Raw genomic sequence first — 26,998 nt, 5'->3', positions numbered from 1 at the left:
CAAATTTGACCACATTGCGCTGTGACATCAGGCCCACAACAAATGAAAGATGTATCATCATCATATGGGAACTTGAATTCTAAAGCAGTGCTCTGAGGGTGTTTTTCTCTTTTAAGGGTCAGAATGTTATTTGGGACAGTAAGCTAAAGATAGTGTTCCAAGAAATCATGTGAATTAAGCTAAATGGCTAAACAAGCTACCTGGTGCAATAATTGCTGGTTACTGTTGACTTTAGTACTGACAACCTACAGCAAGACAGGTGGCTAGGGCCCACAGGCAGTTTGAGTTCAGAAGAAAAAGATCTTTACAAGACGGGCAGTGTAATTTTCAGCAGCCTTAAGACTGTTTTGCAGTCGTCTAATTAAGAGGGTTTGAAAAATTCTACATCGTTTCTTAGGGCTCAATGAGGAAAAAGCAGCAAGTTAGGCTGTCTGTACATCTTGCAGAAAGATGGTAAGAATTACATCTGGTGAATGTACAGAAAGTCATCAAAAAGAAATGCAACCAGCTCAGCTCAGTCAGAAATTTTCAAGTGAAGACAGAAGAAGTGACACTTCACCCAAGTTGAATATTTGTAAAGGATATTGCTGGGAACAAGAACTGATTCTTTTCAGCTGTTTGTAACATCATCCCAAATTGCAAAGCATGTATTGCTTGGTATTTTGTTTACTTTGTTTAATAAAGTTATATTATTTTATTATAAGTGCATTAGTAGCCTGTGTTCAATGACTGACTACTAGGTAGCCAAATTGCAAAAATAAAACTTATGGTCTATTGACCCAGATTTTACTCTGAAATCTATAATTGACAGCATTACCATCAGATGGGAGCATAAGAAAGTGAGGCTTGTGCAAACCTACTGCGAATCCTCTTACAAGGATGCCTTCCTTGAAGAAGCTCTCTTTCTCCCTCTACAAACCTTTATCTTAGCCTGCTGGACCAACTTTCCTCATTCCTGAAGAAGGGCTAATGCCCGAAACGTCGATTCTCCTGTTCCCTAGATGCTGCCTGACCTGCTGCGCTTTTCCAGCAACACATTTCCATCTCTGATCTCCAGCATCTGCAGACCTCACTTTCTCCTCCTTGTGCAAAACAGATCAATCAACTTTTAAAGAAAACATGCGCGTGTAACTTCTGGGAATAAAAACAGGATTTGTTCTGATTACAGATAACAAAGAAAATTACAGCACACGAATAGGCCCTTCAGCCCTCCAAGCCTGTACCAATCTAGATCCTCTATCTAAACTGGTCACCCATTTCCTAAGGGTCTGAACACCTCTGCTCCCTGCCCGTTCGTTTATCTGTCTAGATATATCTTAAATGATGCTATCATGCCCACCTTTACTACCACTGTGTTCCAGGCACCCACCACCCTCTCCGTAAATAACTTTACATGCCTATCTCCCTTAAACTTTTCCCCCCTCACTTTGAGCTCCTAACCCCTAGTAATTGAATTCCCCCACTCTGGGAAAAAGCTTCTTGCTATCCACCCTGTCCATACCTCTCATGATATTGTAGACCTCAATCAGGTTCCCCTCTCAACTTCCATCTTTCTAATGAGAATAATCCTAATCTACTCGACCTCTCTTCATAGCTAATGCACTCCCTACCAGGCAACATCCTGGTGAACCTCTTCTGCACCCTCTCCAAAGCATCCACATACTTCTGGTAATGTGGCAACCAGATCTGCACGCAGTATGCCAAAGCTGATTTGACCATTGCTAAAGCGTTTCTGGTAGAAAATATAAATAGCTAATTATTTGAAATCTTTGACTATAGCTACATGGAGCTAGTGAATAAGTTCAAGATAGAAATAAAAGCAGGATCACAAAAAGTTGAGATGTTAAAATCGTTTTAAACATTAACTTTTTGTGATCCTGCATTCAGAAATAAAACAAGTGAAACCTAAAATTGATGTGTCACTGCTAGAATCAGCTAACATTTAGTTAGAAATGGAAACAAAACATGACTTAGTAAATGCAAAAACTTGAATAGGAAGAAAAAAGAGCCATGGAATGAAAATGAAAACAGAAAAGGCAATCAAAATCGAACACAAAGAAAGGAAAACAAAAACTGAAAATACAAAAGCTGGAATTGGAAAGTCAGGGGAACGAAGCAGTAGTTCAGAGGATGATTCAGCTTCCAAAGAGAACATAGAACAATATTAGGCCATTCAGCCCCTCAAGCCTGTCCTGCCATTTTATAAGACCATGGCTGGTCTGCCCAGACCTCATCAGTTTCTCATAGCCCTCAAGTTCTCGCTACTTCAAAAAAAACTACTTCCTCTTTAAATACATTCAGCAATCTCGCCTCCAAAATCTGGAGGTAGAGAACTCTAGACATTCACTACTCTCAGAAGGAATTCTTCTGCATCTCAGTTTTAAATGAGTGTGTATTTAATCTGTAATGATATCGTTTAGTTCTCCAACTAATGGAAACATCTTCTGAACAATCTAATACAAGCAAAATACTGTAGATGCTGGAAATCTGAAACAAACACACAAAATGCTGAAGAAACTAAACATGTCTGACAGCATCTGTGCAGAGAGAAAAATGGAATTAACTACTTGTCTGGAATGAAGATTCTTCAGAACAGAAAAAAATTACACAGTTTATTCAACTTTGTCTGTTTGTTTCTCAACATTGACCTTGTCAAGCCCCCTCAGAATACTGTGCACGCTAATAAGATTACTCTTCATTCATCTAAACTCTAATGAATAAGGGCTAAATCTGTTTTTGTCATTCTTGATAGACACCCCCTTCATCCAAGGAATTGTCTAGTGAATCGCTTTTGAACTGCCACCAATGTCAAAGTATCCCTTTTTAAATAAAGGGACCACAAATAATTGTAGCCTCAACAACAGCTTGTAAGTTTTAGCAAGTCTCTCACTTTTAAATTCCAACCTCCCAAGCAACTAAGGCTAAAATTCCATTTCCCTTCATTCTTTCTTAGTGCATCTGCACTCCGGACTGCCATTTCATGTACAACACCCAGGTCACTCTGCACTGCACTTTTTGGAGTCTCTCACTATTTAAATAATAGTCTGCCTTTGATCCTTCTTACTAAAGTTCATGACCCCCACACTTACTACTTTAAACTCCATTTAATTTTTTTACATACTCAATTTATCCATATGCAGTCATCACAACATGCTCTTGTCTATTTTTGTCTCATCAGCAAATCTACATACGTTACACTGTTCACTCTCTTCCAAGTCATTAATGTTAAACGATTGAGGCCCTAGGACTGGTGGCCCACGCCACAAATGCCAGTAAACTGACATTTTTCTAGCTGTCATTTTTCTTGCCAACAGTTCTGAAGAAGGGTGACTTAACTCAAAATGTTAACTGATTTTTCTCCACAAATGCTGCCAAACCTGCTGAACTTTTTCAGTCATTTCTATTTTTATCTGATTTAATATTTAATTTTATCTAATTTATTTTTACACTACAATCCCACATTTCCTGTAAGTTGCATAACCTCAAAGCTGCTCAACAGTTTTATTAAACCAAACAGCATGCTGATGTGTTGACTTCTAGAAGCCACTGCCACATTCAGATCAGCTGTAAAAAAACAATGTACGGAATACAGTCTACATCTCCTAACTTCCCTTTATTAACTTGGCTTTGTTATATCCTCAAACTTAGGATCCCTCTTACAAAAATAATCAGAGTCAATGTAGTTTAACATTTTTTGAACTATTCTGCTAACTTTTTATAAACAACACTCTAGCATTTTCCTCAATGGCAGATGCTAGACTAAACAGCCTTTAGTTTCCTGCTAGCTGTCTCCTTCCCTTATCGAACAAGGGTTGGGGTGGGGTGGGGGGGTCACACTGGCAATTTTCCCTTGAGGGATTTGATTAGATTAGGTACCTATACTTAATGCTTAAATTTACAGAGGATGAAGCTGAAAGATATTTTGCCTTATTTAAAAAAGTTAGCTGGGAAGTTGAAGCAGTTAAAAGATATTTGGGTCTTAAATGAGAGTTTCATGGTAGGAACAACCCATGAATACACAATCAAGTTTGTCAGGAAGAGCAACCTGAAAAATATGAAACTGTTTTTAATAAACATTTAAACAAAAAAATATAAAGCATTCATGATCCCGAAGCATATCAGTTAAAGTTTAGGACTAGAAGACAGACAGCTAATTGGACATTTTTAAAATTTGCAAGGGGAAAAATGTTATGGGATCAGTGGTTTTAATCACTGAAGTTGAGAAAACGTTGAAAATGTGAGGCAACCCATGATAGTGAGAGAACTCCAAAAAGTATTCTGGCAATTCTTAAGACTTATTTTGAGCAGTTCTAGCAAATATCTACGATATCTCACACAGACAGTTGGGAAAATGATCAGGTGCATATCATGAAAGAAGTTGAAGAATAGAAAATATTCTGGGATGAAAAGGCATTAGTTTTATTGAACAAACAGAAAGAGGAAGGTTAGAATCTAAAAAGTGATTAAATAAGTAATATGCTGCAACTGTAATAAGATTGGATATACTAAAGCTAATTGCTGGGAATTAAATGGGAGTCTTACTACATTAAAAGGAATGCTTGGCAAAGAATGCAAAAGCAAAATAAAAACTGTACTCAACCTGCAGCAGCAGTACAAGTGGAACATGTTTTCTTGGAACCTACCAGTGGGAAAGAGATGAATCAAGACAGTCAAACAATTTCCTTTAATTACTGCCGAAGACAAGGAGACAACTGGAGATTTTGATTATTTCATTCCAAAAAGGGAGAGTATTTTTAAAAATTTGTTCACAGAATGAGAACATCACTGGCTAGACAAGCATTTACTGTCCACCCCTAACTGCCCAGAGGGCAGTGAAGAGTTAAACCACATTGTTGTGGGTCTGGAGTCACATGCAAACCAGACCAAGTAAGGATGGCAGCTTCCATCCCTGAAGGCATATTATTGAATCAGATGGGTTTTTCTGACAATTGACAGTGGATTAATGGTTATTATTAGACCCTGATTCCTAGATTTTCATTGATTTCAATTTCCACCATCTACCGTGGTGGGATCTGAACACCAGTCCCCAGAACACCACCACTAGGCCATCGCCTTCCTGAAATTCGAAAGAGGCAGAACAATAAATAGTTCATAACCAACAAATGGAGCTCATACAATTTGTCTTGCTAATGAGGCTAATGAAGGAGAAAATTTTAATTGGAAGTGCACAGTGAAGTTAAAAACTGGTCCTGTTACGTAGACAATAGAAAAATATTACATTATGTAGAGGTGGAATAAAGAGTGACTTATTAAAGACAATTTTCAGTTGGATTAGTGCAATAAATCACTATATAAGAAATTGATTTGATTTTGGAAATGACCTGGGCTGGTTCAAAAATATTGGCCTTAGCGATGTTATTTGATAAACCAGTAGAAGAAACTGATAATCTACAGGTCAATATACTGGATTGGTTCCTGATTCTTATGACCAAATCTCACATTCATAGGATTACACACAAAGAGACAGTGGCTACAAAAAAAAGGGGACTGACTTAGAAATCAAGTTCTCTGATGTTATTTATAAAAACTTAAAGTAAACTAAAAGATAAAGACAAAGACAATGAGGTTGACATACTTTGCCTAGCTTCTTTAATAGAAATACAAGATCAGACAGATCTGGAATTGAAAAAGCTATATCAAATAGTCTGCTCAAAGTGAATCAGAACCAATACCCAAGTTATTATTTAAAAGCTGAAAATGTGTTGCTGGTAAAGCACAGTAGGTCAGGCAGCATCCACGGAACAGGAGAATCGACGTTTCGGGCATAAGCCCTTCATCAGGAAGAAATGTCTATTTTCAGCTCTGATCTCCAGCATCTGCAGACCTCACATTCTCCTTATTATTTAAAAGACAAAGTGTTAATGAGAAAATGGAAACCACCCAAAATACCAGGTGATGAGGAATGGGTGTTGTCCATCGGGGGCAATTACATCTGAGTATCATAAACTTTTAATGAGTGGTTCACAAAATTCCAATGGTAGGTCACTTAGATATTAGATAAACAAAGGGAAAAACTAAAATATTTTTATTAGCTAGCATTTAATGACTTGGTCATATTTTGCCGGATGTGCCATATGTCAACAATGCAGAAATCCCAACCATCAATTATGCCTGCACTTTGAAATCTGATACAGCTTTCAAAAGAACCATAACCAAGGTCTTAATAGATTGTGCTGGAAAAAAGGAGCAAGGTAGGCCATTCAGCTTGTCAAGCTTGCCCTTGACATTCAATATGCTCATGACTGATCAGAACTCCAATACCTTTTACTAACTTCATTCCCATAAGCCTGTACACCACCTGTAATCAAGAATCTGTCACTCACCATCCTAAACACACTCAAAGACTGAGCCTCTACAGCCCCCTCTGGTAAAGAATTCTAAAAGTTTACAATCCTCTGAGTAAAATAAATTCTGCTCACATGATTAAGTTGCATTCTCCTTATTTTTAAACCATCTCCTGAATTAAGATTCCGTCATTACGAGAAATATCACACCTGCATCTCCCCTGTTGATCCTTTTCATTATTTTCTAAATTTTAATTAGCTATTCGGTCATTCTGCAACACTCCAAAAAGGAAGAGTCTCAGTTTGCCCAATCCTTCTTCACATAACAGTCCTGTCATTCCATAACAAGGCTGGTGAACCTTTGAGGCACTCCCTCTATGGCAATAATATTTTTCCTGAGATAAGGAAACTAAAACTGTACACAGTAATCCAGTTGGGGTCTAATCAAGCTCTTATGCACTGAAGCAAGACTTCACTATTCCTTTAATCTGCAGTACTGTGAAACTTGGAATGAGAATAAATATCTTAACAATTTCAGATACGTGGACAAGATTTTTTGAGATGGTGCCTATGGAGAAAATTACAAAGTTCTTTTATGGAACAGTTAGTTCCAATTTCTTCCAAGATTTAACCCAAAATATGGATAAAGATTGTCACAAATATTTTGCATCATGAAAACTCAATAAAACAATTTTTGTCCTCCCTTGGTCACCCACAATTTGAAAGAGCATTAGAAAGATGTCAACAAACTTTAAACACCAAAACTGGACCCGATTGCCAGGAATGCAGCACTGGGATGAAGGAATTCCCTTATTATTGTTTTCCATTAGGGATGCCTTTAGTGAATCCAGAGGATTCAGTCTTTTTGAACTGAAATATGAACACCAGGTGAGAGGTCCATTTAAATTAAAAATGGGAAATTTAAAAATCAAAAATTCCAGAGATTAAACTAACAACCGGTGTTTCAGGCTTTCAAGAAAAATGAACCAAAGTGTGAGAGTTGTCCATAAAGTATTTATTATGTGGAGGTGCTGGTGTTGGACTGGGGTGGACAAAGTTGTGTGATTTTTAATAAAGTATTTTAAAAATCCTCAATGAAAAATTAGAGCTAATAAAAAGACTAACATCCAGAATTTTATTGTAGGAGACAAGGTATTAATACTGTAACCTGTTTTCTGTGAAGTATTAAAAGCAAGGTTCACTGGACCAAATCAAAAACACACTCAATGTGAAAATTCAATGATGTGAATTATACACAGATTACTCTGGAGTGTATTAAAAAAAGAGAAAGTGTCATATGTTAAAGTGATATGTTAAATCAGTATAACGATAAGAAGGATTGTCTGGTTAGAAGTGCATTTAGTGGTAAACCAAATAGGGAGTCAAATAGAAATATCAGAGCAATTGGATAATAAATCAGACTCTCCAGTGATATGATTACAAAATAGTGATGTTGAAAAAGTTAGATAGCATAATATTTTATCTCGGAGAAAGCTAGGAAAGTGTTTATAAAAAGCAATGAGTAGAATGCATTTATTTGTGTACAAAGGGCAGGAAAACATCTGACTATATATTATGTTGACGTAGGGAATATATTACATACAAAGCACAGAAGTCAGCTCAAATGAGACAAGACAGCACAGCACATTTATGATGGAAAACTACAGTTTTAATAGCTGGAGCTCACCCATTATGATGGTGCCGAAACCAGATGGGTCAAAATGACTGCATCGATTATCACAAAGTTAATGTGGTAACAAAGACTGATTAATTGATAATTCCTCATTGGAGGACTGAATTGAGAGGGTTGAACAAGCACATTTGTTTACAAAGATTATTGCGTTAAAAGGATATTGGCAAGTTCAACTGACTAAAGAATCTTGCAAAATGTCCAGATAACAGAGGAGGAAGTGCTGGATGCCTTGAAACGGTAAAGGCGGATAAATCCACAGGACCTGATCAGGTGTACCCAAGAACTCTGTGGGAAACTAGAGAAGTGATTGCTGGGCCTGCTGCTGAGATATTTGTATCATCGATAGTCACAGGTGAGGTGCCGGAAGACTGGAGGTATGCAAACGTGGTGCCACTGTTTAAGAAGGGTGGTAAGGACAAGCCAGAGAACTATAGACCGGTGAGCCTGACCTCGGTGGTGGGTAAGTTGTTGGAGGGAATCCTGAGGGACAGGATGTACATGTATTTGGAAAGGCAAGGACTGATTCGCGATAGTCAACATGGCATTGTGCGTGGGAAATCATCTCTCACAAACTTGATTGAGTTTTTTGAACAAGTAACAAAGAAGATCGAGGAGGGCAGAGCAGTAAATGCGATCTAAATGGACTTCAGTAAGGCGTTCGACAAGGTTCCCCATGGGAGACTGATTAGCAAGGTTAGAACTCATGGAATATAGGGAGAACTAGCCATTTGGATACAGAACTGGCTCAAAGGTAGAAGACAGGGTGGTGGTGATGGAGGGTTGTTTTTCAGACTGGAGGCCTGTGACCAGTGGAGTGCCACAAGGATCGGTGCTGGGCCCTCTACTTTTTGTCATTTACATAAATGATTTGGATGCGAGCATAAGAGGTACAGTTAGTAAGTTTGCAGATGACACCAAAATAGGAGATGTAGTGGACAGCGAAGAGGGTTACCTCAGATTACAATAGGACCTGGACCAGATAGGCCAATGGGCTGAGAAGTGGCAGATAGAGTTTAATTCAGATAAATGCAAGGTGCTGCATTTTGAGAAAGCAAATCTTAGCAGGACTTATACACCAAACGGTAAGGTCCTAGGGAGTGTTGCTAAACAAAGAGACCTTTGAGTGCAGGTTCTTAGCTCCTTGAAAGTGGAGTTGCAGGTAGATAGGATAGTGAAGGAGGCATTTGGTATGTTTTCCTTTATTGGTCAGAGTATTGAGTACAGGAGTTGGGAGATCATGTTGCGGCTGTACAGGACATTGGTTAGGCCACTGTTGGAATGTTGCATGCAATTCTGGTCTCCTTTCTATCGGAAAGATGTTGTGAAACTTCAAAGGGTTCTGAAAAGATTTACAAGGATGTTGCTGGGGTTGGAGGATCTGAGCTACAGGGAGATGCTCAACAGGCTGAGGCTGTTTTCCCTGGAGCGTCGGAGGCTGAGGGGTGATGTTATAGAGGTTTACAAAACTATGAGGGGCATAATTTAGGGTGAGAGGGGAAAGATATAAAAGAGACCTAAGCGGCAACTTTATGGGTGGTACGTATATGGAATGAGCTGCCAGAGGATGTGGTGGAGACTGGTACAAATGCAACATTTAAGAGGAATTTGGAGGGGTATATGAATAGGAAGGGTTTGGAGGGATGCTGCCAGGTGGGACTAGAATGGGTTGGGATATCTGGTCGGCATGGATGGGTTGGACCAAAGGGTCTGTTTCCATGCTGTACATCTCTATGACTCTAAGTATCAGCTCTTGAAACACTGGATGGATTTTATCAATGTAAAATCATGTGACTTGGAATGCAAAATATACAAAAAAAAACTTCCTTAAAAATTATCCAATAAGGCCACCAAAGGATTATGTAGCTAGTAAATTTGATTGTGTTAAACCAAACCTAGAAAGATTTACAACAGTTGAACAAACTGTATTATTGGTTACAAAACTGCGAATTTGATCATAAATTTTGCTAAAAATGAATTGCTAAAGTAAACTGACACACAGAGACAAGACCAAGCAGCAGTTAGAGAAATAAAAACTGGGGGTCTCATACTTTCCAGTGCTTGGGACAAAATATGAAATTCTGTAACATACTGGCAACAGTATATTTAGTCACAAGTTTATTCTGAATTTCAGCACTGTGGGGCTTTTCTGACAATTTAGTTAAAGAAGCAAAATAAATCAAATGGATAAAAGAATGTCAGGGTGCCTCAGACAACTTGAAGCTGTACTGGTCACCCCACCAGTTCCAGCAGTATCAGAGAATGATGTTTAAACCGGCTGTTGATGAGAGTAACCTCATTGTGGGTGTCATTTTACTACAAAAGTCCTAATATGATGATTAAAATGGACTTGATTAGATTAGATTCCCTACAGTGTGGAAACAGGCCCTACGGCCCAACCAGTCCACACTGATCCTCCAAAGAGTAACCCACCAAGACTCATTTCCCTCTGACTAATACACCTGACACTGGGCAATTTAGCATGGCCAATTCACCTAACCTGCACATCTTTGGACTGTGCGAGGAACCCGGAGCACCCGGAGGAAACCCACGCAGACATGGGGAGAATGTGCAAACTCCACACAGACAGTCGCCTCAGGCTTGAATTAAATCTGGGACCTGGTGCTATGAGGCAGCAGTGCTAACCACTAAGCCACCGTGGACTTGTGTAGAATAGGATGGTTGTGAAAATCCATGTACTGTTTATCTAGAAAGTTGAATTGAGTTTTTTTTTGGGAAGTTTAGATGTGAAGGAAGTTTGTACTATTTTATTATTTGAGAATTCAGATTCTCAAGCTAATATAAATACATGTTTCATTTCAATGGTGTAAGAGTCTGATTTGCTTTTTAAAGGGTTATGAAGTTATTTGGAACATTGAGCTAAGGACAGCGTTTTCAATAAATCATGTGACTTAAGCTACATGTCTCAACAAGCTCATGGAGAGATAACTGCTGCATATTGACGATTTGAGCATTTATGACATATAGGAAGAGAGGAGCCAGACACAAGTTGAGTTCAGAAGAAAATGATCTTACGAGAAGGACAGTTTATATTTCAGCAGCCTTCTGGACAAAGCTAGAAATTAGTCTTAAGCTCTTTCAGGAGTACAAGTAGACAGGGCCAGAAAACTTATGCCTCAGATTATCTTAAGAGTTCAGTACAGTCACAGAGGCATAGAGATTACAACAAGGAAACAGACCCTTCGGTTCAACTCGTCCATGCCAACCAAATATCATAAACTAATGTCGTCCATTTGCCAGTATTTGGCCCATATCCCTCTAAACCCTATTTATATATGCATCCCAATGACTTTTAAATATTGTAATTGTACCAGCCTCCACCACTTCCGCTGGCATTTCATTCCATACATGCACCACTCTCTGCGTGAACATGTTGCCCCTTAGGGTCCCTTTTAAATCTTTCCCCTCTCACCCTAAATCTATGCTCTCTAGTTTCGGACTCCCCCAACCCAGGAAAAAGAACTTGCTCTTTACCCTATCCATGCCGCTGATGATTTTATAAACCTCTATAAAGGTCACCCCTCAGCCTCCAACGATCCAGGGAAAACAGCCCCAGCCAGAATGCCTGTATTTCTTGGGGAGACAGAATCACATCTGGTGAATGTGCAGAAAGTCACTAAAAAGGTAAAGACATGCACTTTGTTAGTTTATTGAGAAATTTTAAAGATGGGAATAATACTTCTCCAGAGTTGTTTCTGTAAAGTACATGGCTGGGAAATAAAAGGTGAATCTATCTTTTTGTTGTTTAGAATAAGATTGTTTCAAATTATCATATCTTTATATAGTTTGGGTGTCCCGTTCCTTTTCTTTCCTGCCATCAATTTACATTCTAAGTATAATGTCAGCCTTATGTAAAATGTTCAGTAACTGACCACCATGGTAAACAAATTGCAAAGTAAACCTTAGGGTCTATCAAGCCAGGTTTTAATGTTACAACCTGTACCCATCCAGTATTATCAGCTGGGAGAAAAGACATTAGTGAACCAGATAGAATTTTTGACAATTGGTTTTGAGTTTAACATTACTGAGATCAACTTTTTATTCCAGACTTAAATTATTGAATTTAAATTTCCGTAACAGCTTTAGTTGGACTTGAATGCATGACACTAGATCCTTAGTGCAAGCCCTTGTAGGTTAACCACTATATTCCCTGCTACACTTAAATTCAGATCCAATCTTATTTACAGTGCTTTTAGTTTAAGATGTGTAATAACTGTCAAAACTCTACATACCAACTGATGAAAATTAATGCAATACAACAATGGGTACATTGGGCATCCATATACACTTACCTTGCAGTACATAGATATTATCCTGATACTCCACAGCAACATGAAACTCCATTGCAACAGGCATTGGACAAACAGCTATCCAGCAATTGTCTCTGGCATCATAGCACTCCACTGATTTTAGAGCATTCCGTCCATCACCTTCATACACCCGACCTCCAATTGCATAAGTTTTGCTACAACAATAAACTAGTTTGCACCCAATTCGTGCCCTCAGTAATGGAGCTCTGGGTAACCACCTGTTTGCTGCATGGTCATGCATCCAGAAATCACTCTCTGCTTTATGATCTATAGATACATCACTGTTACTTGGTCTGTAACCTCCTGCAATATAAATATCATTATCAGGTGACACCAAGATTCCCACCTCCCTTAAATCATTAGGAGGCTTGCATAATTTGAAGACTTCTCCTGTGACAGTATCTAAACAAGGCACAGTTTGTTTCTTTCCTGAGTGTTTGTTGGCAGCCTCAAAGCAGATAATCATCTGTGAAGCAGTCATACCAAGTCTTGGTCTACAGCTATCAGCCCCGTCACTGGTTCCATGTTCTGAGGAGTTTCTAGCCATAGCCTGTGCAAAAGTGCAAGGGATTTTTTGTAAAAAAGTCTTTTCCATCAGAGGTACACGTACACATTTGGCAAAAATGTCTGCAAGATGTGGCTCCCTTTTGTCTCTGTTATGCTCAAGCCACTGAATTATGCTTTCATAAACACATTCTTCCTTTTCCACATTTAGGTCATCACTGTTTAGAATGCTTGTGAGCTGGTCTTTAGTCAAATGGAGGAACTCCTGCTCTTTGGCAACACATAAAATTTTCTTTCTAATATAATCTTGAGCTTTCTCCTTCAATTCTTGGTGTCCATAAGCATCAGCAAACATAAAAACCCCAATGGAGTTCTGTGGATCCAGTCGGCTGATCATATACTGGGCACATTGGTCCTGCAACAATGGGATCTGGAAGAGACTTGCAGCTGTGAAGAGAGCCTGTACATTAACCTCTGTCAGTGATACTCGAGATGTATATGCATAGTCCAATACAAGCCGCATCGCATCATCTTCCACTCCCACAATTCGCACTTTTTTCTGTGTGCTCTCTGTAAGGCCACTTGTGAACATAGACCTATGAAATTAAAAATAGCTTAATGAATTGAATCCATTCTGGAATAAGCAATTTTCATCCATTTAGTCATGCATCAGAAAAGCACATTTTGCACAGTTAATTACTTTGCTGGTTATGGGCAAATAAGCGTTGCTACACTGCAAAGATCTACAAACAGTAATGGGATGAATTACTGATCAATTTGGTTTGGATACATCGGTTAAGGGATGTTGGTCAGGGAACTGGGAAACCTCAGTTATTTGAATAAGTTCAAATGTTGAAAGTTCTGGTAGTCCAAACAATTGGGATGTCAAAAATCTTCTGATAGAGAGCTCCCTAAGTATTCCACTGGGATATCAACCCAAATTATGCATTGAAAGCATGCAAGAGTTTGAATTACTAGCCATCTAATTTAGAGGAATACCAACAATTGATACAACCTAAAAATCCAATTTCCTGAATTCTTTGACATTAACTACTTTACTCAAAACCTTTGTGAATCTACATCTTAACATGGAGCAAACTCAAAAATTTAACTTATGATTAACTGCTGAAATCCAAAAAGGACTGAAGAATTAGCTTTTTAGATTTGATTCTAATAAAACAGCTTTACTTAATTTACTACTTTTTATACAGGAAATAAAATTTTATGGAAAACAACTATTTAACTTATTTCGCAGTGGCTGACTGAATAAAATAATTGTAAACTGAAATTACTTTGAATCCAGTTCTTTATAACAAAGTCATCTTAGACACCAGCTGAGGATTTCTTTAAAGCAAAAAAAAAATAGATATTTCATTTGAAAGTATGTCATTCACATCCTTCAGAAATGAGCTTTGAAGACAAAATTGTTTTTTCAGTTGACATCGATTTTGTGCATTCCCACTACTTTGATATGCCATATGTTGGTGTGTAATATTAAATGTGACTAGCTACCAAAACAGCAAAAGCATACCTAAAGTAAGGACTAATTGCAGCGAGTACATTTCGGTGACAGGAAAACGTTTTTCCATGATCTACCTCCACCACAATGTCAGTCAGCTGCTGCTCATCGTACATACATTTAAGCTGCTGCAGAATGCTACATGCATGTGCAGGGTCCATCCCGATATTCTGACTTGGACTTGAAACTCCATTGTGTCCCAGTAAAAATTTATTCAATTCTGTGGGAAAAAAAAAGGACACTATTGTTCACTGCTTAACACTAAAAACCTGACAGTCATGTAGATATATTCACACTAATGCATACTTCATTCTAAACTTCAAAATAAACAAAATATTTAGCAAGTATAATTTCATTTCCAAAATCATGATAAACCAAAGAACTGGGGATGCTGGAGAGCTGAAACAAAGACAAATTGCTGGAGAAACTCAGAAGGTCTGGCAGCATCTGTGGAGAAAAAAGTAGACTTAACATTATATGCCCAATGACTCTTTATCATGGTATGCCCAATAAGTGAAGAATTAACTTCAAGGTCCGTCAGTCAGAATATAGTTCTGCTAAGTCTATCTGAACTAGTAATCATTCTCCCCCCCCCAACCCCCAGATGCTGACATGGGCTTGCTTGATGTCTATTTCAGGCATTTTTATTTCAGTCTTACCAATATGAAGATGCTGAGAACTTGCAGTAAAATTCAGGGATAAGAATTTTTTTCCATTCCTCAAGCACCAAATCAAACAATTCAAGATTGATATGGCAGAAGACAGCCCGAACAAAAGTAAAAGGTTAGCATGTTTCAGCCTAATTCCCTGTTAATACAAATCAGCCACACAACACGATAAATAATTCTTAGCAACCAGTCGTTTAATATTTTTAATACAAAAGGTCATCAATTGTGAGGAAAATGATCTGAAGTGAAAGGGATCCATGTATACTTTAATAGAAGTGGAGTAGCTATTTTAATTAGATATAACTGCATCACATTTCAAAGTGCCTTAAATTATAAGGTGGCTGATGTACATTCCATTCCAGTCACAATAAAAATAAAACTCAAATTCTTACTGATAGATTTGGCTTATTGCAAGAGTGTCTATGATTACAATATTTGCAAATCACAATAAATCCAGAATCTGCTTGGTTTGAAGTAGAAGTAATTTTTCTCAGGCTTTCTAGGTAAATCATTGGCAATAACTCCAGATATTGTGAATTTAAAGTTGATCTTCACATTGTCAGTGTTGTCTTGCTAATGGGACTTGTATTTGGAACTGGACATATGAAACAACTAACAAAGCCCAAAAAATAAAAGTTAAGCCATCTAAACTAATACGTTCAAAATTAGTTATTTACAACTCATATCACTTAAGTAGCAATCTAAAATATTACAAGCACTGAAGTTAAATGGAAAAAATGTTTTATTACTGACTTAATCTCAGCATACCCTTGATCCAATAACTGGAAAGCAGAAAAATTTGCATTCATATAATACAGTACCGCATCAAAAAAAATCTTTACTCAAATTACTTTGAAGGGTAGAGTAGTTACTTCTCATACTGCAAGATCCTACAAGTATCATTGAGAGGTGTTACAACAATCCACATATCCATGTCTATCTGCCCCCGACCCCCCAGAGCAACATCTCTGGCAATCAATATTTCAGCAGCACTATGCTGGTGTCAGTCTGGCTTATGTACTTAAAGTCATTTTCAGGAACAGAGTGGCACCAAAAATAAACAAAATATGAAATATTCAACAGATATTTGTTTCACTAGACTCTGGACTCCAGATTCTATAGCGATCCTAATTTACCATTGTCGTCACTGGAGGACAAACTGCCAGCTGTTTATGACCTTGCCCTTAAATAGGATGTTTCTAAATCCATCTTCTTAGGTTACTTGATTCTGGGTTTGAGCATCCTAAATTTGCACTAGTCTTCATCCACTTTCCACAAACACTTATTGCCAGGGCAAGGGGAGACAGAGGCATTGACAGAGGGTAAATTAAGTGGAGCGGCTATCTCTACCTAACAATTTCATTCAAGATATTAGGAGTAATTTTCTTTTCACTTAAATATTAAAACATTCCATCTTAGAACTGAACAATGATTAAAAGATTTGTCAGTTATTGACTATGCTGCATGAAAGGACACTGAAGGAAAATTAAGAACATGCAGCAGAATGGATCAGAAGTATACATATAAATTTGTGGTTCTTCTGCTCTTAGGTCAGAGTGCTATAAAGGAAACCGTAAAGTCCAAGTCCACTAGCCCCAAAACAGATCAATTGCCCTACCCTAAAATAACTTCAAAGGGAGTTAGAAAGGCAAATTAACAGTAGAACAAGAAAATATTCACATTGCAACAACGTGGAAGGATGGATTGAGACAGCAGCACCACCTGTCTGCTCCAACATCAGATATTTTGATTTTTGATACAACGCTGAGTGCCAACAGCAATCTTATCTTGGCTACCTTTGAATTAAATGCTCTTGTTGCTGCTAGGAAAATAAGCTTCTTAAAACACATTTAACAAGTTAAAGATCACACAACACCAGGTTATAGCCCAACAGGTTTATTTGGAAGCACTAGCTTTCAGAGCGCTGTTCCTTCATCAACCACCCGAAGGAGGAACAAGGCTCCGACAGCTAGTGCTTCCAAGTAAACCTGTTGGACTATAACCTGGTGCTGTGTGATCTTTAACTTTGTACACCCCAGTCCAACACCAGCACCTTCAAAATCACATTTAAAAAGCATCTGCTGAGTAACAATTATTTCTCATATTACTTGCTGAGAACTTTATTTCAAAAGTGAATAGCAATCCACCTTGTTACACAATGCCACATATCATTGTGCTAAAATGCAGGATAAAGGGGAATGGGAGTGAAGTTAAGAATGAAAGTAAGGAAGGTAAGAAACAAGCCCAAGCGCTGACCAGAGTTGTTTACAGTCGTAATACTCACACAGCAAAATAATTTTACTTAGATTTTCATAGAATCCCTACAGTGTGGAAATAGACCATTTAGTACAAGTCAACAACAACCCTCTGAAGGTTAACCCATTAGTCTACATTTAACTATTGCCTGCACATCCCTGAATGCTACAGGCAATTTAGCCTGACCAATTCACTTAACCTGCACATCTTTGGATTGTGGGAAGAAACCCATGCAGACACAGGAAGAATGTGCAAACTGCACACAGACAGTCGCCCAAGGCTGGAATCAAACCTGGGTCCGTGGCGCTGTGAGGCAGCAGTGCTCACCACTGAGCAACCACGCTCGCTTGTTTCTATTTTGTTACAAATAGATTAGAATTCCTTTTCCTATCACCATCCCACCACCATCTCATGAATTAAAATGCTTTTGTATAAACAGATGATTCAAAGTAAACATGCTGACAAATAATGTGATACCAATTTCCCTTAAAATATATTTGAAGCTTTGCCTATTGCACTTATCAGAACAAGTCACAAGAATACTAAGCAACTGCACCAGTTTACGCTGGTTGACATTTCCCATTGCAATACCTCTACCAAACAAAGTGCACTTGCCAACCAATCTGTACTCTCAGCTCAGTATTTTGGTTTTCCCTTTAAAGTGACATTCAGTTAAATGCCCTGATAAGCGCAAAATTAAAATAATCTTCAACAAAATGTGTTTTTCATCAATTCTCAAATTCTAAGCTCTTGAATAGCTATTAAAATATGTCAACCTGTACAATTTTAGTTTGCTTTTTCATAGAAAATATTCAAAATAACCAATGTGCTTTTGTAACTTCAGTTACTCGGTTTTTGCTGCAGTTTTTCTAATGTTGCAAGAACAATTCAGTTTTCACACCTATCATAGAATTTGATCTCAATATATCAGCACTTGTAAAGTCTTATTCACACTGTACAGCAGCAGTCCATTCAAAAGTGGTGAGAACATCTATCATTGCTTGTATCATTCACACCATTACTGCTCACCTAATTACCAAGAAGGAAACAGACCTGTTAAGGGTATCAGTGTGAAATCAACTGATCAGTTCACCAATACTCTCAAATCTTCAGTCTGAATTCAAATTCACTTCCAGTTACCCAATTATTTTTATAAATACATATCACAATATTTTGGATGTTAAAGAGCTTAACAGCATATTGATGCACAAGTGCAACTTTGACAAAATTATTGGCAATACAAAAGCTAATTTTTTCATTTATTTAGAAATGACAGAACCCCCTGCAGACATAAAACATTCAATGATATTAAATTGTACATTCAGCCAACACGAGTGCCCAGATCATTAATCACCATTTGGAGCACCAATTCTGGGGATCAGGAAATATAGATTCTGCATTGTCCCTTAAAAGTTTTGTATCAATATTGTCACTGTCCCTTTAATCTTGCTCACAATCCGTTGTGCATACATTGTCAAAAGCCTTCGGAAAGTTCAACCTTTACAAATGTCCATAGTTTTTGGAATTATTCTCCAGAGTTGAAAAGCTTCATCCTCGGGAAGGATGTACTGGCCCTGTAGCAGGTCCATAGTAGGTTCACGACAATGATCCCAGGAATGAAAACCTTAACATGTGAAGAATGTTCGAGGACTCTGGGTCTGTATTCGATTGAGTTTCAAAGGATGAGAGTGGATCTAATTGAAATTTACAGAATACTGAACGGCCTGGACAGAGTGAACTTGGGGAAAATTCCATTGGCAATCGAGACTTGGACCGGAGGGCATAACCTTAGAGTAAAGAGAAGAACCTTTAGAATGGAGATAAAGAGAAACTTCTTAAGCCAGAGGGTGATGAATCTGTGGCATTTCACTGCCACAGAAGGTTGTGGAGGCCAGGTGATTGAGTATATTTAAGATCAAGATAGATAGGTTCTTGATTGTCAACGGGATGAAAAGGTTATGGGGAGAAAGCAGGAGAATGGAGTTGAAAAATGTATCAGCCATGATTGAATGGTGAAGCAGACTCGATGGGCTGAATGGCTGAATTTCTCCTCCTATGTTCTATGAACTTACTGTCTTTGATCACTCAGAACAAACAAATTGGTATTCTTTTGCAAAACCCAAATAGAGTAATAATGGGAGGAGGCAAACATGTGCATAATCACACTTGTTTAAAAAAAAGACCCGAATGAAAAGGACATCCTGCACTGATTGTTTCAATAAAATATCAGTCCATTTTTGGACATACGAGGACCGCTAGAAAGAAGAATGATTAAACCAAAAACAGGCCAATAATCTCCCATCAATTTTCTAATTTAAAATGAAAATTTGAATACCAGTTACAAAATTTAAAGCTGAAGCAACAAAATCACTGTGCACCTAGAAATCTGAATATATCAAAGTACAGAGAGACATAGAACTGTGTAGATTGTATAGAATATTACACCGATACATATTTCATGAAACTGAACAGAAACAAACACAAGCTATACCTAACTCACAAACCAAACTGCATTGTACAAACTGTGAATTATGGAATAATGAAGAATACTATTGGGAAACAGACAAACAATACGACTGAATTCTTTTTAAATAAAATCAGTTTTAAAAGTTAGCTTTTTCCGTTTAGACAAAAATATTGTAGGTACCAATCATTTCTTTATTCAAGAATGTTAATTTATACTACCATTCCTAAAAGAAAACATCCCAAGTTGGTTAAAAAACAAAAGCAAGATGAAATGTGACAGTTAAATGAGGCATCAGGCTGTTCAGATATGAGACCAGAATCTAGATCAAAGAAGCAAGCTTAAGAACGGTCTTCAAGGAGAATGAGTGTGAAGTAGTACAGAGGAAATTCAGATGTAGGTCAGCACAGTGGAAGGCATGACCATCAGAATTAAGTGTGGAAGATGCACAAGAGACCAAAACAGATTATCGGTAGTGAGACAGAGAGAAGCAATGCCTTGGAGATAGATTTAAATACAAACATGAGTGTTTTACATTCAAGTCATTGCTCAGTAAACATAGCATAATAGGTCACAGGAGTGCAATGAGGTCAGGATCTGGAAAAGGTTTGAGTGAGCTTAACTTTACATAAGGTAAGAAAAGTACAGAAATAAGGAGCTTGAACTTAACAGAACACCAGATGAGGGACGCGACAGCAGCTGTGCCAAGGGAGTGACAGTAAATCAGAAGTGGGTTAAGAAACTCAACTGAAAGCCCAGTGTATCACTTAGTTTGCAAGTACTTGGGTTCAGACTCCAGCAGTGTCCAGGGAAGCAACATTGCAGAATAAAGATAACTGCTATTGTTTTCATTATATTTTAACTGGAGGAAATTTTAGCTCATCAATGACTAGGCAGACAACACAAGAGAGTGGACAGATTAGCAAGGTAGCATTGGCTCACATTATACAACACAATTTCCTAGATAACTTAAATGAGTCCATCACACACGCAAATTCACCTCTGAAACAGAATTACCTAGCAAGTGCTTTTTCCTAAACATGCTACTTGAGGATTTTGCCAGTCCTGCTGTCTACTATCACAGGTTAAATGATGGACTGAAAACTTCTCTATACATTTATTGGCAACTGCGTAAATGGGGGCACAAGCTATTTGTTCACCATGCAGTCTTCATTTCAAAAAGGATATATCAATGGAACCCTACAATTTAGTTTGGGATTAGGTTTGGCACAGACTGGGTGGACTGAAGGGTCTGTTTTTTGTGCTGTATGACTATGACTTTGTAATGGTTATGCCAACAGTCTGGCTGTGCATCAAACACACTCATAAATAGGTCCAATGACATTATACTTGTTGCTAAAAAATACATTTATTTCAGATTACCCTGGAAAGGTAAGGTATCCCAATAATTTGAAGAACAGTTGAAGTTCACTGTTTCACTCGGCTATGAAACTGTAATGCAAGAAGCTTACTCCACCATCAGAGGCTACTATCAATCCAAAAGCCATTCAGCCTACCACATACTGAGTAACATGGGAAATGAATTTCAGTGTCAGTGGTACAAGGGCAGATGGATCATATCAAACAGCAAGTCTGTGTAATGGAAAATTAACATTTATTGTGAAACCTATAAAAGCATGGTTGAAACAAAGTAGTAAGGGCCTGACTTTGCAAAGCATTGCAGACAGACAAAAAAATGTCAAGTTAAACCGATAGTAAGGAGTTACAAGGACAGTAAAGGAATGAGAAAAACAACTCCATATGTGGAAAGGAACTCGAATGTTCCAGGCTCCTGGCCTTGAGATATTGATAAGGAGAAGTGAAGTATAGTATAAAGGGAATATGTGAAAGCCGTCAGGCACTCCTTGCATGAAGCACCTTGTCAATGTATTGGGTCAACTCTGCACAGTCCAAAAATAAACTTTTTCTTTGCTCTTGCTAGCATTTGAAACAAGTAGATTTAATTTCCACGACAGGCTGCTTGCAACTGAGATGTTCAGGGGTTAATTTGCTCTGCTGACCTTAAAATAATTGGATGTCCTGGGGGTAGGGTGGTATGTTTCACGGTTTTGCAGGTACAATGTAAAAAAAAATTACATCATCCTTTCCTATTATTCAGAGTACATTTACATTATAATCCCCTATTCAGAATCAATAAGAATATTGCAGCTAAAATTTTGACTACTCAGTGCAGTTAAAAAAAATGATTCACACCAGATCTTAAGGAATGACCTAAATTACACTGTTTCTGGAGATCATCTGTGTCTTGAGTGGCATGTGACGTGGGGGAGTGACTGGGGGTTGTCTTGTGAGCATTACTGACTGTGATGGGAGATTTTGTATAAAGGAAGAACTGGTTCCTTTGTTCAGAGAGCTCCTCTTCGCACACTGCACAAACATTGCGAAGAGTGTTAAGTGATCCTCCAAAGCTTGTACTTGCTTAATAAATTTCGGCTGTTCACAGAAGTTGGCATATTGCAGTTGAATCAGGTGTGCAAGAATCTCAAGGAAAAGAACCTAACAGCAACAAGATCGTACTCAATTAGACTGCGCCTTCAAAACCCAGAACATGGAGACCAACATTCGAAACAATTCCATGAATGCACAACATTTACTGAATAACCACAACTGTGCTAATTGGAAATAATAACCAATTTAAAGATCATCAGGCAGGCTCGCAATGCAACTTTTAGAAGCATAGGCAAGCTATATATATTAATCTGATCTCAGAAAATGAAAACATATCCAGGCTTTGTGCCCTTTGCAGATAAACAAAAGCTTGGGAGACAACTGTTTTCTGGTACACTCACAATGGCAACACCTCCACCAAACAGAACCCACATACCTTTTTGGAAATTAACAGAACTATACCCTAATGGGCAGCACGGTGCACAGTGGTTAGCACTGCTGCCTCACAGCGCCAGAGACCTGGGTTCAATTCCCGCCTTGGGCAACTGTCTGTGTAGAGTTTGCACATTCTCCCAGTGTCTGTGTGGGTTTCCTCCGGGTGCTCTGGTTTCCTCCCACAGTCCAAAGATGTGCAGGCTAGGTGAATTGGCCATGCTAAATTGCCCGTAGTGTCAGGTTTAGGGGAATGGGTCGGGGTGGGTTGCTCTTCGGAGGATCGGTGTGGGTTGCTCTTCGGAGGATCGGTGTGGACTTGTTGGGCCGAAGGGCCTGTTTCCACACTAAGTAATCTAATCTCTAATCTAATCTATTCTTTTGAATTCTAATATATTAGGTCCTGTCTAAAGTGCACAAATACCTCCAGTTATACCATTTTGAGAAATTATTAATGTTGTTTGGGATTCTTGTAGCGCTATGACAGTGTCCCTACCTCTGTGCAGAGGGATCTTGGGGTCCATGTACATAGATCCCTGAAAGTCGCCACCCAGGTTTATAGTGCTGTTAAGAGATGTTGAAACATTGAAAAAGATGCAGAGGAGATTTACCAGAATGTTGCCTGGTCTGAAGGTCTTATGAGGAAAGGCTGAGAGACTTGGGTCTGTTCTCATTGGATAGAAGGAGGCTAAGAGGGAATTTGATAGAGACATACAAGATGATCATAGGATTAGATAGGGTAGGCAGTAAAAGTATTTTTCCTAGGATGAAGAAGTCAGCTTTATGAGGGGGTATAGCTACAAATTGAAGGGTGATAGATTTAAGACATAAGTCAGAGGCAGGTTCTTTATTCAGAGAGTGGTGAGGGTGTGGGATGCCCTGCCTGCCAATGTAGTTAACTCAGTCACATTAGGGGCATTTAAACAATCCTTGGATAGGATGGGATAGTGTAGGGGGATGGGCTTAGATTAATTCACAGATTGGTGCAAAGTCGAGGGCCGAAGTGCTGTTTTGTTCTATGTTCTAGAAGATCAGGGTTCAACTCCCACCTGCCTTAGAGGTATGTTATCACATGTACACAAAGGCTGAATAAAAAAGAAAATTACTCCAAAAGCTCAAGTTCTAATCTTGTGTAAGAACCTCTTAGAGTCTTGCAGCAAAGGGGTAATGACCAGCTCTCTGGACCAGAAGCTCTGTGTTAAAGTCCTACTTGCCCTAGGTGTGTCACAAGTCCATCGCTGGACATGGGAGTGCATCTGGGAAAATGAACAAAGTGAATTTCACAACTAATCTTGGAGGAACTGTTGGGCGAAGTTCACAGAATCAGATAAGTTAATTGTTGTTTTAAGTCTGTCCAAGAGAAAGACTGCAGTAGTGAGTATAGTGGATTCTTTCTTGATTATATGTTTTTGGAGATAAGTCTCTTGATCAAACTTAAAATATAAGCCATAGCTATTAATTTAACCTGGGGCAGTGTTTGTAGAGGAATAAGACGGTGTTATTTTCTGGGTCTGTAGATTGTGAAAGAGCAAAAATGGCCTTTGCAGTGATATGTACTTCTTGTCAGATGTGAGAGTTTAAAGAGAGTTTAAGGGTTATTGCGGTTTATATCTGCCATAAATGCTGTTGGATGCGAATCTTATCAGATCGAGTGGAATGGTTGGAGAGACAGATAGAAGCAATGAGGAATTTGCAACAGCAACAGTTTGTGATAGATGGCGGTTATAGGAAGAGGGGAAAGTCTCAGATACAGTCACATAGATGGGTTAACTCCAGGAAGGGTGAGAGAGGTCGGCACCTAGGGCAGGAGTCTTTTGTGGATATACCCATTTCAAACAGGTATGCTGTTTTGGAAAATGTAGGGGGTGATGGACACTCAGGGGAACGTAGCACGAACAGCCAAGTTTCTGGTATTGAGACTGGCTCTAATGCAACGAGGGGTATGCCGGCTTCCAAGAGATCAATTGTGTTGGGGGATTCTGTAGTCCGAGGTACAGACAGACATCTCTGTGGCCAGCAGAGAAAAAGCAGAATGGTGCGTTGTTTCCCTGGTGCCAGGATCAAGGACGTCTCAGAGAGGGAGACAGTGAGGAAAGAGATCGATCTGAGATGGGTACAGCTGAGAACAGAAGTGAGTCAAACAGTCAGGGCAGGCAGGGACAAGGTAGGACTAATAAATTAAACTGCATTTATTTCAATGCAAGGGGCCTAACAGGGAAGGCAGGTGAACTCAGGGCATGGTTAGGAACATGGGACTGGGATCTCATAGCAATTACAGAAATGTGGCTCGGGGATGGGCAGGACTGGCAGCTTAATGTTCCAGGGTACAAATGCTACAGGAAGGATAGAAAGGGAGGCAAGAGAGGAGGGGGAGTGGCATTTTTGATAAGGGATAGCATTACAGCTGTGCTGAGGGAGGATATTCCCAGAAATACACCCAGGGTAGTTATTTGGGTGGAACTGAGAAATAAGAAAGGGATGATCACCTTATTGGGATTGTATGATAGAACCCCCCCCCCCCCAATTGTCAGAGGGAAATTGAGAAACAAACTTGTAAGGAGATCTTAGCTATATGTAAGAATAATAGGGTAGTTGTGGTAGGGGATTTTAACTTGCCAAACGTCGACAGAGACTGCCGTAGTATTAAAGGTTCAGATGGAGAAGAATTTCTTAAGTGTGTACAAGACAATTTTCTGATTCAGTATGTGGATGTACCTACTAGAGAAGGTGCAAAACTTGACCTACTCTTGGGGAATAAGGCAGAGCAGGTGACTGAGGGGTCAGTGGGGGAGCACTTTGGGGCCAGTGACCATAATTCTATTCGTTTTAAAATAGTGATGGAAAAGGATAGACCAGATCTAAAAGTTGAAGTTCTAAATTGGAGAAAGGCCAATTTGGACGGTACTCGGCAAGAACTTTCGAAAGCTGATTGGAGGCAGATGTTTGCAGGTAAAGGGATGGCTGGAAAATGGGAAGCTTTCAGAAATGAGATAACAAGAATCCAGAGAAAGTATATTCCTGTCAGGGTGAAAGGGAAGGCTGGTAGGTATAGGGAATGTTGGATGATTAAAGAAATTGAGGTTTTGGTTAAGAAAAAGAAGGAAGCATGTGTCAGGTATAGACAGATCGAGTGAATTCTTAGAAGAGTATAAAGGAAGTAGGAGTATACTTAAGAGGGAAATCAGGAGGGCAAAATGGACACGAGATAGCTTTGGCAAATAGAATTAAGGAGATCCAAAGGGTTTTTACAAATATATTAAGGATAAAAGCGTAGCTAGGGAGAGAATAGGGCCCCTCAAAGATCAGCAAGGCAGCCTTTGTGTGTAGCCACAGAAAATGGGGGAGATGCTAAATGAATATTTGGCATCAGTATTTACTGTGGAAAAGGATATGGAAGATACAGACTGTAGGGAAATAGATGGTGACATCTTGCAAAATGTCCAGATTACAGAGGAGGAAGTGCTGGATGTCTTGAAACGATTAAAGGTGGATAAATCCTCAGGACCTGACCAGGTGTACCCGAGAACTCTGTGGGAAGCTAGAGAAGTGATTGTTGAGCCTGTTGCCGAGATATTTGTATCATCGAGAATCGCAGGTGAGGTGCCGGAAGACTGGAGATTGGCAAACGTGGTGCCACGGTTTAAGAAGGGCGGTAAAGACAAGCCAAGTAAGTATAAACCGGTGAACCTGACCTCGGTGGTAGGCATGTTGTTGGAGGGAATCCTGAGGGACAGGATGTAAATTTATTTGGTAAGGCAAGGACTGATTCGGGATAGTCAACATGGCTTTGTGTGTGGGAAATCATGTCTCACAAACTTGATTGAGTTTTTTGAAGTAGTAACAGAGGATTGATGAGGGCAGAGCAGTAGATGAGATCTATATGGACTTCAGAAAGGTGTTCAACAAGGTTCCCCATGGGAGACTGGTTAGCATGGAATATAGGGAGAAATAGCCATTTGGATACAAAACTGGCTCAAAAGGTAGAAGACAGAGGGTGGCAGTGGAGGGCTGTTTTTCAGACTGGAGGCCTGTGACCACTGGAGAAGTGCTGGGCCCTCTACCTTTTGTGATTTACATAAATGATTTGGAAGGAGGTATAGTTAGTAAGTTTGCAGATGACACCAAAATTGGAGGTGTTGTGGACAGCGAAGAGGGTTACCTCACATTACAACAGGATCTGGACCAGATGGGCCAATGGGCTGAGAAGGGGCAGATGGAGTTTAATTCAGATAAATGCGAGGTGCTGCATTTTGGGAAAGCAAATCTTAGCAGGACTTATACACTTAATGGTAAGGTCCTAGGGAGTGTTGCTGAACAAAGAGACCTTGGAGTGCATGTTCATAGCTCCTTGAAAGTGGAGTCCCAGGTAGATAGGATAGTGAAGGCGGCATTTGGTATGCTTTTCTTTATTGGTCAGAGT

At 39.0% G+C, this 26,998-nt stretch overlaps 1 protein-coding gene across 2 annotated transcripts in view; it reads right to left on the bottom strand.

The window, feature by feature from the left end:
• kbtbd8 (kelch repeat and BTB (POZ) domain containing 8) overlaps positions 1–26,998 on the bottom strand; it is a 50,191-nt gene that overhangs the window by 6,788 nt on the left and 16,405 nt on the right. For both annotated transcript variants that reach the window (XM_043708305.1, XM_043708306.1), the window contains exons 2-3: positions 14,362–14,569; positions 12,309–13,426 (exon numbers count right to left, since the gene is read on the bottom strand). In XM_043708305.1, coding sequence (XP_043564240.1) covers positions 12,309–13,426; positions 14,362–14,569 — 1,326 coding nt within the window. The remainder of the gene's footprint in view (positions 1–12,308; positions 13,427–14,361; positions 14,570–26,998) is intronic.

Source organism: Chiloscyllium plagiosum, chromosome 18, assembly GCF_004010195.1.
Source record: "Chiloscyllium plagiosum isolate BGI_BamShark_2017 chromosome 18, ASM401019v2, whole genome shotgun sequence".
NCBI classification, from domain to species: domain Eukaryota; kingdom Metazoa; phylum Chordata; class Chondrichthyes; order Orectolobiformes; family Hemiscylliidae; genus Chiloscyllium; species Chiloscyllium plagiosum.
Note: the sequence above shows the minus strand (reverse complement) of the source record. Positions and strands in the feature narration are given on the sequence as shown.